The sequence below is a fragment of the Mesoplodon mirus genome (genome assembly GCF_964341445.2).
Source record: "Mesoplodon mirus genome assembly, chromosome: 4".
Classification (NCBI taxonomy): Eukaryota; Metazoa; Chordata; class Mammalia; order Artiodactyla; family Ziphiidae; genus Mesoplodon; species Mesoplodon mirus.
The window spans coordinates 81,007,200-81,021,184 of NC_138979.1; the positions used below are offsets into that span (position 1 = coordinate 81,007,200).

Consider the following 13,985-nt stretch of genomic DNA (forward strand, 5'->3'; position numbering starts at 1 on the left):
TTAATTTGCATACTTCTCCTAGGAGGACAAGTTTCTAAATGTTGAAATAGAAAAAGAATATTTAGGAAAAAACTATAAATACCTTCACATTTAAGACACTGATGGTCTAATTATTCATTCAAAGGGCAGGATATTTCCTGAAATATTATGCAGATTCACTATTAATGCGAATGATAATACTAAATACTATCAATATTAAGTTGTAGCTTGTCATGTTGATTTAGAATAGGAGATGTGGGACGTCCACAGGACTGAAAAAAGGGACAAATCAAGTTAGTGGGTGAGTAGTCCTTTAGCTAAGCTTTCATCTAAAGTAATAAAATTACTTGATTTCCAATGGCATTAATAGTTATAAGGCAATTAAAAACGGAATTTCCAGGAATGATTAACCACCATAAATACAGAATCCTCATGAAAAATAAACCTAAAATTACTCAAAACCGAAGCTGCAAACAAGTTTCATAATTTTTGACTGAACAATCATCACAAGGGAAATACAATGCAAAAATAAATAAAAGGGACGAGTCAAAATTGGGAGTTTTTCAATTCCAATAGAAAAATGCTTATTTAAAAAAAAAGCTTAACACTTCACTCACTGATAAAAAGGATTTGACATCTCTTCAAAATCCTTTTTGAAGCTGGCAAAAATGGAGTGATTAAGTGTCTCTTACAACTGAACTCTGGAAGAAGCAAGCAGCATTAATAGCTATTGTTCCATTTTTAATTTTTAATCACCGCTTCCCAAATAACCACAAGAGGGCAGCACAGCAACACTTCGCTACAGAGCAAGCCTGTGGGTTCTCGGCCCAAGAGCTGCCATTTCAGCACTTACTGGGTACTGTTTATTTTCCTAAACTTACAAAATGGCTGAACTGCTTGGCAGAGCTGGATTTTTTTTGTTGGTGGTGGTGAAAGCAAAATCTGGTAAAAACGCAAAGCCATCTACACTGGAATTCCATAAAGTTTATCTCCAGACTATGTTCTATCAATATTAAAATAGCTAACATTTGTGGAGCACTTCTGTGCCATTTGCAAACATTCCCCTCTAATCCTTCTCTTCATTTTACATAAGAGGCCTAACCCAAGTGTGTGTATGTCATCCCCCAGCCCCACAGCCTCAATTATGAAATCCACACTACTATTAACCTCTAAGTGGTGTTGGTGTCCCTGTCATAATCAGTTAAACAGATTATTAAACCACCCAACAAGAGATTAAGACCAGAATCATTCCAAGGGTGGTGCAGAACAAGTCCTTCTCAGTCACTTCTATGTGTCATAAAAGGATAGAAAGGCAAAGATTAAGTCACGAGTTTCTTACTGATGAAAAAAATACTGGCTGTAGCTCCTTAAATAAAGTGAACAGTATCTTTAAGACCTCCTCCACCTCTGGTTCAGGTCCTATGATTCTGAAAATAAGCTACATTATAAACCAATTTCTAAGACAAGTAAGAGACTGAGAAAAGAAAGTTCAATGTATACACAACAAAGGATTTATACATACAACATATGAAGAGTTACATAGCAAAGAAAAATCCAATAAAAAGCTAGGCAAAGGAAATGGACAATTACAAAACCCAAACTGCAATAGCCCATAAACATATAAAAAGGTAATTAAACCTCACTGGTAATTTGGGAAGCGTATTTACAACATATTATTTTACACTCATCTGCTTGGCAGAAATTAAAGTCTGGTTAACATTAACATATGATGAGAAAGTAGGGAAAATAGTACTCATATACCATTATTGAAAAAGTAATCAGTAGAAGCTTTGGAAAGCTATTTGGCATTATATTACCCTAGAAATATGCATGAATCGTGTGAGTCAATCAGTGGGTATATAACCTAAACAAATTATCAAACGTGTGCAGGAGATGGAAAGTATAAAAATGTTCAGAGCTCTGCTCATAAGATTAAAAAAAAGGAAATAACCTAAATGTTCATGTATGAAAATGCAAAAATAAAATGTGAAACATTCATACTATGCAATTAACTACAACAGTTAAGACTAGGGATGAATCAGATCTATAAATATCAATATGACAATTTCAAAACTATCATATTTTTTTAAACACAAAATATATTACATGAACCATGTGCATTTTAAAAATGCCAAGGTTTTTATATGCCAAGTTCATGAAAGTGACTAGGGAAAAGGGGTGAATAGGATTTTAACTATATCTAACTTGTTGAAAACTTTAATTTTATTCTTTTAACTTCTCTGAATTTTTCTTAATTTCTAAAGAGAGCTGTTTCGTGCTTCCCTGGTGGCGCAGTGGTTGAAAGTCTGCCTGCCAATGCAGGGGACACAGGTTCGTGCCCTGGTCCGAGAGGATCCCACATGCCGTGGAGCGGCTGGGCCCGTGAGCCATGGCCACTGAGCCTGCGCGTCCGGAGCCTGTGGTCCACAACGGGAGAGGCCACAACAGTGAGAGGCCTGCGTACCGCAAAAAAAAAAAAAAAAAAAAAAAAAGAGCTGTTTCTAGCATTGAAGAACTGATCAGTATCCCAGAGTAGACCTTCCTAGGATTCGGCAATTCTTTTGGAACTCACTTTAACACTGGACACACTAAGGATCCTCTTTTCAGAAAAAGGTACATATATGTTAAGAGACAAAACGCACACAAAAATGCTGTGTAGTTTCAGAAGATAAAGGGTTAATTCAGTCCCATCAGTAAACCACCCCACCCCACCCCAAGATTAAGAAACCCAATGGTAAAGGAGGGAAAAAAAAGTCTACCTTTAATAACCATATTTCTAAAATTCTCAACTGGTGCCAGGCAGAAGTCACCTTTATCTCTATTATGCTACTTCTGCTCCCCAACAACCAGTAAACATTTGAGTAGTCCTATATAGTTTAGGAATCATTAAACAAATGGAACCCAGGCATACACATCATTAGGGAAAAGTGAATTATAACAAGAAGTCTGGATAAGGTACAAATTAAATATTCATTTCACAAATACCTACCCCAATCTGGGTCTGGCTGAGCACTAAGGATTAACATAAAAGGCAAGGCAAGCTTTCTACTCGGCTAACAACATGGAAGACTAACACTTCATTAGGTGAAAGGCAGTTACAGAGAGAACTCTCCCTATTATCTACCATACCAACTGATGTATTTACATCCATTTAGAACCCTGAGGTTAGATGAACTTGTTTGACCACGAGTTCCTTTCAGCCCTTTGAGTCTTATCTTTCCTTATTAACAACTTTTAGACTATAGTTTTAGACTTTTATAAGTTAGCAACTCCAAAGCTCAAAGGAGATTTAATTGTCCTGGCTGCTAATCTCAATAGTAAATGTGGAACTTATGACCACACTGTCATAGGAAGTAAGTGAAGTCCCTGAATCAGGCCACAGAAAAGGAAAAGTGAGGGCTCCCAACTTTCTTAATAACAGCCAACAATCACTGGGGCAAGCACTTTAGTGTTTTAGACCAGTTTCTCACACTCAGCATCACTGATGTTTTTTTGTTGGGGGAGAATAGGGGGGCTGTCCTGTGTATTGTAGGATGTTGAGCAACATCCCTGGCCTCTACCCACTAGATGCCAGCAGCACCCCGACCTGAACCAAAAATACCTCCAGACACTGCCAAAAGTCTTGCTGGGGAAGGAGGTGGTGTCCCCAAACTGAAAACTAGTGTTATAAAAACAGTATTTTACTTAATTCTAACTTCCCCAAGAGAGACATATTATATACCCTTACTCCTATTTTAAAGATAGAGAAACAAGCTCAGAGGCTCCTGCCCGAGATTCTACAGCTAAAAAGAAACAGAAAAGAGACCCAAAGTCCCGTTCCATTAGCCCTTATTTCCCAAACCTGCCTCAGTGCACAAGAATCAAGGGAGGCTGTTGTTCAACGTACAGATTCCTGGGCACCACCCCAGAATGACTGAACTCAAACTTCCAGGGGAGAAACCTGGGAATATGTTTAACAAGCACCCCAGGTGATTCTTAGCAAGTAAATCTGGGGACTTAAATGCCTATATAAAGCTAAATTCAGAGGAAACAAACTTTTTAATCAAGCAAGGGAACTGGAACACTGCAAGAATTTGACCCATCACCCCCTTCCCTCAAAATGACAACTTACCAGCCATACACTGCCCTCCATTTTAATGTCAAATCAACCAGCATTATCAACCGGAACTGAAGGCGTCCTCTAATTAAAGTTTTTGACAGCCACCACACTCAGGAACCATTTCCCCAGAGGGCATGTCTATAGGACAAGTGTTCCCAACACTGGCTTTGCAATGGACACACCTGGAGCCCTTCTGACAATCCTGATTATCTCCCCCCTCCCCTCCCCTCCCTTCCCCTCCTCTCTCTCCTCTTCCCTCCCTCCCCTCCCACTACAAGACCCCCCAAATCCAATCAGGTATGGGCCCGGGTTTTTTAAATTCACAAGTGATTCTGATGCAAAGCCTATGTGGGAACTAAGTTTACCACAACAAAAAACAAAAATTAGAAGCAAAGCTCAGTCTCTACAAACTGGCCAAATCCAAAGTGCATGTGTGGCGCTGGAGTCTGTCCAACCAGACGAGGGCCAGGTTCTCGTCTCCAGCACCCCTCCACCCACCACCTTTCCTCGCACTACTCCCCATCGGTTTCTCAAACTACCCCCAGGGGAATCACTGGATACAAGTTAACTTGAACCTTTCCATGTAAAATCACTGCCTTTCGAAAAGCAATCTGTCTCTGGCATAAATCACACCAGTGATTTTTCAGCTTTTGGTTTCTTTAAAAATGTAAAGTTTTTTAAGACAAATAGAGTACAGAATTAGTCTACAGTTTTGCTATTTTCCCCAATCACCTACATAGTTTCCTCTTACCTATGTATCTAATCCTGGAGCCAAACTGCCCGTGTCTGAATCCAGTTCTATCTACCTTTTATTCCCCCTTGTGCCTCAGTTTTCTCATCTACAAAAGAGGGGTGATAATCCCACCTACCTCACAGACCTGATGTGAGGACAACTCAGAGTAACACATATCAAGGACTTAGAACAAGGTGCAGGCTCATAGTAGGCACTATTGTTAGCAATTATTGAATCTCTCCAAAACAATCAATGCAGTTTTCAATGAAACATCTCAACGATCATTTCATCTACTGGTTTGATACTTAACTGAAATGCACAACTGTAAGCAGAACCAGAATAAACCGATAGGAGAAGCAACTATAAATCCTCGGTAAGTATACAACCCCACTGAAGGAACAGGATGACATAGGTATAAGAAGAGCTCAGCAGGACACAGGACCACCCACAGAAGTTCAAAAGAAGAAAGCTCTGTGACAGTTAACCTGGGAATGCTAGTGGAAGGAGGTCACTGTATCATTTCTGCTACAATAGCTCTCACACCTAATAAAATATACATTCAAAACTCCTTGAAACAGTGCCTGACACAGAGAGCACTCAATAAAATGCAAATCTACTCTGGTATTCACATGTTATTTTCTTTCATGATAAAATCCAAATGAAAGATTACCAGCCACGACTGGACTAAGAAATAACTCATACAAATGCAATACCCTGAGGTTTATTTTTATATTCTCTTATTCTGTTTTTAACGCTGGTTACAATTCACAACCCACCAGTGGGTGACAAATATCACTCTAAATAACTGACTCATAGCACAATCCAGGGCCACTGCTCTAGCCCTAAGTTACCTTTATCAGCTGGGGGGAAAAGGAATTCTGAATGGAATGTAACTGCATTCAAAGTTAATTCTGGAATCCAAACTTTTGGGTCTCCAAATGGGTTCAAGTAGACAATCACAGTAACGAAGATATAGCACTAGAATTTAAAGCAACTGGAGGTGAAAATATCCCATCAGTATAAACATTTCAAAGGTATGCTACAGCAGTATCTGGCATGACACTGAAACGGAAACTTTTCCTCTTCCATCAAGCATACAACTCCCCCTTATCAGCACCCCATTGCTTCCAGACCTCCAAATTCAAGCTGCCCTAAAAAGGGAACTGAGAAAATAGGACAAGGAATGGAGAGACAAAGGATTAGAAAAGAATATAACAAGTGCTCCATCAGAAGATTTGAAACACATGGGGAAACCTGCAAACATATGGAAACACATGCAAATTGGAAACACATGGAGAGCTTTTAAAAATTAATCACAGGGGTTGGGCTGGACATTGGTATTTTTAGAAGCTCTCCAAGACCTGATGTAGAAACAAAAAATAGAATTCAACAAACTCATAAACCAAAAGTAAAGGAAATGAAGAAAGCAGAGAAAACCCAAAACACAAATCACGAGACTATAGGCCTAACAGAATAAACTGGACATTAGGCATTATGTTAAATCAAATGCCACTATGGTGAAGACTGATTAGTAAAAGCAAGCTACGGCCAATTAGATTTTGTTGTAAATATTACTGCAGTTACATTTATATCCAAACAGCACTGCACCTTGGTATTAATTATTCACTCTTGTACAGCTTGAGAGGGAAATGAGGCAGAGGGTAAACCAGGGCAATCATCACCAGCTCCAGAAGGAGGAAATAAGGCATCTACTCAGAGTGACTGCCAAGAGGAGGGCTATGACTCACACAAGCTGGTCTAGTCCAGAAAGAATCATATGCTCCCTTCAAAAGGCTGGGTTTCTCAGAGGGATAAATTTTAAAAATAAAAACAATTAAAGGATTAACTGCAAAATACACCCAAGGTTTCAACTAACTAAAAGAGGACCTGCCTCCTAAAGTCATTTTAACAAACCTCTCTCCTAACTTGTCTAAATAGACCAGACTCCTGTGGGAGGCCAGGTCACCAGCCACAGAACCTCACGGGCAGCCTGGCTTTTAAAGAGGGACTTAGAAAGAACGGAAAAGGAAAGAAAGATGAAGCATTAGGAATAAAATATTACTAGCAGCTTGCAGTTACTGAGTACTTTCAGTGTAACAGTCTCTCTTTGCTAAATACTTTATAGGCACTGTATGATTTAATCTTCATAACCCAGTGAAGACTATCATTATCCACACTTCTTTTTTTTGGCCGTGCCGCGCGGCATGCGGGATCCTAGTTCTGGACCAGGGATCGAACCCGAGCCCCCTGCAGTGGAAACTCGGAGTCTTAACCACTGGACCACCAGGGAAGTCCCATATCCACCCTTCAGAAATGAGAAAATTCCAACAGTGTACTTCATTAGCCTAAATTGGGAAGAAACGTTTTCAGTACGAAAGTAAATGCTGCACTAGCGCCCATCACTGTACACAGCTCTTGCCCGGCACGGAAGGAACAGTTGAAGACGTCACAAATTACAAAAGAACTCATCAGAACTGGATCCTAAGTATAAAATCAAGACTATCTTTAGAATGATGCCTTAGCTGCTGCTCTTCTGCAACTCTCCCCATCCAGATGAGTAATCACATTTTCCCCTGAACTGTGGGGACTTTCCAGAAGCTATCACTGAAATAACAAAAATGGTGACCTTAGCCAAACATATTAACATAATGTTGTAGGTCAATTATACTGCAAAAACAAACTAAGTTTCAGAAAAAGAGATCAGATTTGTGCACCAGAGGCAGGGTTGGGGGATGGGGGGGTAGTGAGGGGTCTGGGGGGAGGGGGAATTGAATGAAGATAGCTAAGAGGTACAAACCTCCAGTATAAGACAAATAAGTACTAGGGCTGTAAGGTAAAACACGATAAATATAATTAACACTGCTGTATGTTATATAGAAAAGTTGCTTAAAAAGTAAATCCTGAAAGTTCTCATCACAAGGAAAACAATTCTTAAATTTTGTATCTACCAGATGATGTATGTTCACTAAACTTATTGTGGTAATCATTTCATGATGTATGTATGTCAAATCATTATGCTGTACACCTTAAATTTATACAGTGCTGTATGTCAATTACATCTCAATAAAACTGGAAGAAAAAAAGGTGAGATAACCAAACATGTTAACAGTAAGAAGCTAAATTGGAACTGTTTTGAAATGCAGCATGAGTGCCTTCCATACACCTACATTCTCCATGATTTTTTTCACCAAGCAAAGCCTTGTCCCCCCACCTCCAATACACCCAGTATAGGAGCTTTTAATAAAAGGGTCTCTGCCCCCAGACTTCCCTTATCAATTAGTTTAGACTGATTAGGGGCAAGGTCATAACATATAAAATATGTGTTCCAACACTGTGCTAAATTACTGAAAACAAAATAAACATAAAACAGACCCTGGGCATTTGGTGAATTGTGTCAACTTTTGTTGTTTGGATTTATACTAATAACACTAAAGTTCCAAAGAAGTAGTAATAGGCAATTTTGGTGAGGTATGAACTTGAATTCAATGCCCAATCAATCAGGCTGAAATGCAGGAGGGAATTATTCAGCTATAGTACCAAACACCAGCTAAGTAGGCCAACATAGTTGTTTTTATATGTATACAAAATAACTCTCGGGTGATTAAAAAGAACACTGTTTCGTCGCTAAAACACCCTCCTTAAGAAAGTCAACTGAGTTCTAAGGTTTTCAAAACAAACAAACAAAAAAGCTAAAAGACCTTAAAAAACTGATGCTCATGCCCAGAATAAATTTACCGAATGTCTAACAAAGCAGTCACTTAATTTTTATGTCAGGAGCAAGTTGACTGTGCCACATTTTATGGTGACTGTAATTTGGTCACAAGTAATGAATGATAGGAGTCTGGAAATAGGTGGTTTTAGGAGGTATCTCTCACAATTGTCAGGGGTTTGCTGTATATGGGAGGGGGTAACTAAACCAATCAATTATAAAATCTGTGAGTTTCACATACTGTCAGGTAAAATTCAACTAAACTTCCAGATTCATCTCTCAAACAATAACTTGCTAAAACTTTTTATAACTAAAGCTTCTTATGAAATACTGTTTGCCCACCTTCCTGCAACTGCTTAACCTTTACAAAAGATGCTACTCTCCAAAGAGCCAAATATCAATTGGAAACTGCAGGTTTTCAAAACAAGAATCCAAAAGAAAGAGGAAATATTAATCAGCACTTTTCTCGCCATTTCATTACATTCTGCACACAGGAGGAAAACCCACAGAAAGCTCAATGAACAGACCTAATACTCTGGTTCTTTAAAGTTAATTGGCTCCAAGTAGCATGCAAACTGTTCACAGATATACTGCTATATCGTAATATTCATTTTAACTCACATAGTGACAATATTTATTACATCTACAACAGAGCAGTTTATATCCTGGAACACGATTGCAGTGTTACTTAATTGTATCTTTTAATTTAGGGTATTTAGCAAATAAAATTTTAATACAACTAACCAGAATTCAATCTCAATACACAGAAAGAACCTTTCTTCTTCTTGCTTTATATCCACCTTCAGAAGTTGCTAATATGTTAATGATCATCAAATTCTTAAGTATTTGTCCCTAAGGCTGTTAAAAATTTCATCATATATATTTGAGCATATACTTTAAAAATCAGACAGAAGCTTTGATGAACGAGTCTATAAAACAAACTGAAAACCCAATTTCACCTAAAGTTTCCACAAATAATTCTTCATAAAGAACCAAGACTATGGCGAACCTACAAAACCAATTAATAATGTAGTGAATTTTATCTTCTATAAACTTTATTCAGAAACTCACGATATACCCAGGTAAACATCTCTTTCAAAATACCATACTTTTACTCAATAAAAAATTTCTGAACTATTGCCAACTATGACAGATCATTCGTTATTGCTAAAAACACTCCAAAAGCTTAGAAAAAACTTCACCAGGGTACGATTAAGAAAACACCAATAGTCTTTCCTTCTTAATTAAATTCATTACTTGTGACCAAATTAGTCCCCGTTGGTAAGCTATGATTTTTTTTTTAACCAGAAATCCTTGCAAGGGTTTCCAAACACGGCAGACCATGAGCATCATTACAGCATTTTAACAAGTTTACCAGGATTGAATTAGAATTTCCAGAATGGGGGATCTGAGACGCTTCCTAAGATTTTGCCAAGTAATCCCACTACTGGCCAAGCTTTGGGAGTCACTGTTCTTCAGCAAGTGCTTTAACACTTAAGAAGAGTTGTTTTCTAACACTTGTTTGCACAGTTATGAATGCCTATTGCTGTATTCTGTTGTTTAAGTTAACCTAATATTAGTAACCTAGTAGTTACTGATCAGGTGAAAATCTCTAGCTATTTTGTACTTAACTATACCGTTGTTAATCTTAAAAATAAATCACTTTGCACATACTGACCTGAGTTTTTCTCCATCAAATGCCAATTGAGAAAATGTTTGGTACCAAGTAAAAATGCACGGGGACAAGTTCAAGTAATCTTCCCTTTGTTTATGAGCCATGTATTAAACAACAGCTCTAACACCGTTAATAAGTTTCAATTAAAATAAAAATATCTCCTCTTGATAGTGAAACGCTTTTGGTCAATGGTAACAAACTCACTAATCTCGTCACAGTGAACACAAAAAAGAAAAAGAGAAAAAAAAACCCGCTAGGATATGAGAAAGGAAAGCGAAAACGATAAAAACTGGCAGGTTTTCGACTTGAAGGTTTCCGATTAGTGCCTTTTACTTTCTCCAAAAGCAGAAGCCGCTTCTAAAAGACGAAAACCGTTCCTAGGGATGGGCAAAAAATACACGCTGCGGTGTGGAGACGGCCACAGGGCTAGGAGAAGGGCGCCGCCAGGGGCGAAATCGCGCATGAGAGGGCGCCCACCGGAAAGCCCCAGACAACATTCCCTTCTCCTCCCCCTACCAACCCCCGCTCCCACCCCGTGCCCCTTGGCGTGCGGCTGCCTAGGCGACGAGGAACGACGTAGGCTGCGCACGCAGCCTAACGTCACTGCGTTTGTCCCTCCCGGCGGCGAGGCGCCTGACGTCGCAGGGCGGAGCCCGCCCACAGGCCGCCGCTGTTGACCCGCTGTTACCAAGCGCGCGCACAGCCAATCAGCAGTCGGCGCCGGCGCCGGCCGGCCTTTGAACTCGGCACGGCAACTTCCTGCTGTTTGGCGAGTACACAGTGCAATGCAGTATGTCTGTCAGAGCTGCGGCACAAAGGAACAGCCATTTTGTGACTGAGCTGGACCTGCACCAAGATGCCAGGGGCTCAGAGAGCTGCTGCCGGCGCTAGCTACCAAGCTGCCCTTTATTTCAGTACCAAAGAACAAAAAAGGGGGAGGGGGCAGATACTTCGGTATTTCAGGTTTCAATTCACTTTTTCAATCTTCTCAAAAAATCCCGATTCCTAAGAATTATCAGCATCATAAAATGGCTGCCACTTTAAAAACTCCCTGTTCCACTCCACAAGCAACTGCATTATGCCAATTTCTAACTATCCCCAGCCTTTTAGAGTAACAACTAAAAGGCTGATTAAAAAGATTTTGCCCGCACCTCAGGTTATCAAAATAAAATCTGGTTCAGAGGCAGAAGTTTTGGAGATAAATTCAATAAACTGTTTCAGTTCTTATGATAAATTGAAAACGCAGCGTCCTAGAACACACACAGCTCTTTGTGTGCAGTTCCATTCACATTTCCTTCTCTTTCCATTTTGTGATTATTACTGAAGTTACCCCAAACCGCAAATTATTTTAGATAAGTGTGTGGTATACATTTCTATATATGTCCATCACGAAAACTTTGTTTCAAATATTTAAAAATTTACAGATATCAAGTATCTTTAAAATCATGTTTTTGAAAGTGAACTTTTTAACCTTCAAAAATCATGATATACAAAGTATAACATTATACTTTAGCATTAACTTCAAAAGAACAACAAACTTACATAATGACTATTAAGTATTGCCATTATTTCCAAAAACAGGAGCATACCAGCCATACCTAAATTTATACTCAATTCTTTCAGGTCCTAAAGTAAATCTCAGACCAAAAAGTTTACTTTACCTGCTAACTCCTCCCTTCCTCTCCTGTGGCTCAGGCTGCAAAAGTTGATTTCTGTAGTATTCCCTAAATGCTAGACTTTATGCCACAAAAACTAGGTAGGTCCTTATGGAGAAATTCTAATGGATTAAGGAACCAAGTTCTAGCTACCGTAACAGTCACCTTAATTTTAGCTCACTTAAAAATAACATTAATCTACTACAATAAAACACCCCTAACATTCTATAGCTTTACAATTTTAGAAGGAAGTGATGTCATAATTATGTGCATGCATTAAGGTATGCAATTTAGGATAACAGTAACTTAACACTCCATCTTCTTTTCAAGGAGTCTCTCAAATATTTTTTGACACTCATCAGGTATATGAATCAAAATATACGTGACAAAGAAACACATTCAAAAGTACAGTGCATGCCTCTAGTTAAGCTGCAACCTCATTACCAGGAGACAAATGCATGGCAACTTCCATGTAGTTTTCCAGGTCAGAGTATCATTAAAAGAAAGAATAACAACACCGCTTAATTTTTTTAAATTAGAAAGCAGAGTCTGATCAATGATGTTAAACACAAACCTTGCCTGAGAAAGCCAAAACCCATGTGAGATATGCAAATCATACACTCAAGGGAGTACCAATTTTAGGTATTGAATCTTTAATAATTTGTCAAAGATACCTGGGGATTCCTATTTGTTCAAATCACCACCACTTTTCAGAAAAATCAGTTTAGAATCAGTAGAGAAGTTTTCTGTCCTAAATCTAACCTAGGTAATTACATGGGCAATTCAATTCCAAAGACAGTAATCCAAACTATGTGACAACTCAATTTGCAAAAGAATTTGGAAAGGTATTTTGAAAAGCAAGGGTCAAAATATTTTAAGTCTTATAAAACATAAAAATTTAACATTATTAATAAACCATTTTCAAAACTTTCAAATCACTAACCTAATAATAAAGTATATTGTTTATATAAAATTATAAAAGAGCAAAGCTGGGGAGAAAAAAACCATATAACCAATCAAATTCTTGTTAAATGCATGATTTAAAATTTATAACATGACAATTCATAGAACACACATCAAGAAATGCATTCATATATACTTTAAAAAATTAATATACAGATCATACAAAACATCTTAGAGGCTTTTCATACAACAAAAACATCTTAGAGGCTTTATTACTTAGTCACTAATATGGTGAACTCCAACAAATGTGAAACAAATCATGATTTGAACAAACAGTACATTTGTAAGCTTCAGGAGATAAAGCATTCCAGGCGACTCTGTCGAAATAAATCAATAAATTTAAAGCAGCTACAACTAAAATACAAGGATAAAATACTTCATCTACCAACCAGAGAGCATTGTCTGAATATAAGCATACAAATGCAAACCATAAAGTATTTTAAATATAAAATATACAATTACAATCAGTAGCAAACACAAAATACAAGCATATTAATAGTATTCCAAGATTTCTGTGATCACAGGTCTGATCTCATAAATGCAGGAACTGTAATCATCGAGAGTAAAGGTTTTGATAAATCTTATCAAAATTTCCTAAAATGTCAAGTGTATCAAAAGAAATACAGAGTCAAATAAAAATATAAACTGAGAGGCATCAGTCAAAGGGTCCTTTTTGCAATTTCATTTTAAAATGTACATTTTTTCATTCATATAACTTTCTCAAATGTCTATTTACTATAATTTACTACCACAAGGCTCCTCTATGGCCTTCAGTTACAAGTTTGGGTATCCTAGATTCTTCAAAGAAAAAATTTGCCTTGTATGTAAAATGGTGCAATGCAGCAATGGCTAAACCGACAAGGTCATTTTCCTACAGCACGAAAACCTAAAAACTGAAATTTATTGACAAAAAAACTGTAGTTTACAGGAAAGGCCCCCTTGAATAAAGGTACCTTACCTTTTGACTGCTATAAGAGGCCTTAAGTCACAACTTAACTTTCATAAATTGCTACCAAAAAATTAGGGTGTGGCATATTAGCAATCTCAAGGTCACGCTTTAAAAAACGAATCCAAATTAGTAAAATACTTAAAATAAAACAGATAGCTATCCTTGTCTGTCAAGGTGAACAATGTAAGCTGAGGTTTCCCCCCCCAAAAAAAAGGAAAAAAGG

At 37.9% G+C, this 13,985-nt stretch overlaps 1 protein-coding gene across 7 annotated transcripts in view; it reads right to left on the bottom strand.

Moving 5' to 3' along the window:
* CHD2 (chromodomain helicase DNA binding protein 2) overlaps nucleotides 1–13,985 on the bottom strand; it is a 122,477-nt gene that overhangs the window by 107,456 nt on the left and 1,036 nt on the right. For 4 of the 7 annotated variants that reach the window (XM_082617126.1, XM_082617124.1, XM_082617123.1 and 1 more), the window contains exon 1: nucleotides 10,199–10,971. The exons of 2 other annotated variants lie outside the window; for them this stretch is intronic. In XM_082617126.1, the coding sequence (XP_082473252.1) occupies nucleotides 10,199–10,299 (101 nt within the window). In that variant the 5' untranslated portion in view covers nucleotides 10,300–10,971. Of the gene's footprint in view, nucleotides 1–10,198; nucleotides 10,973–13,985 lie in introns of those variants that run through there. One more of the 7 variants, XM_082617120.1, reaches the window with a different exon arrangement.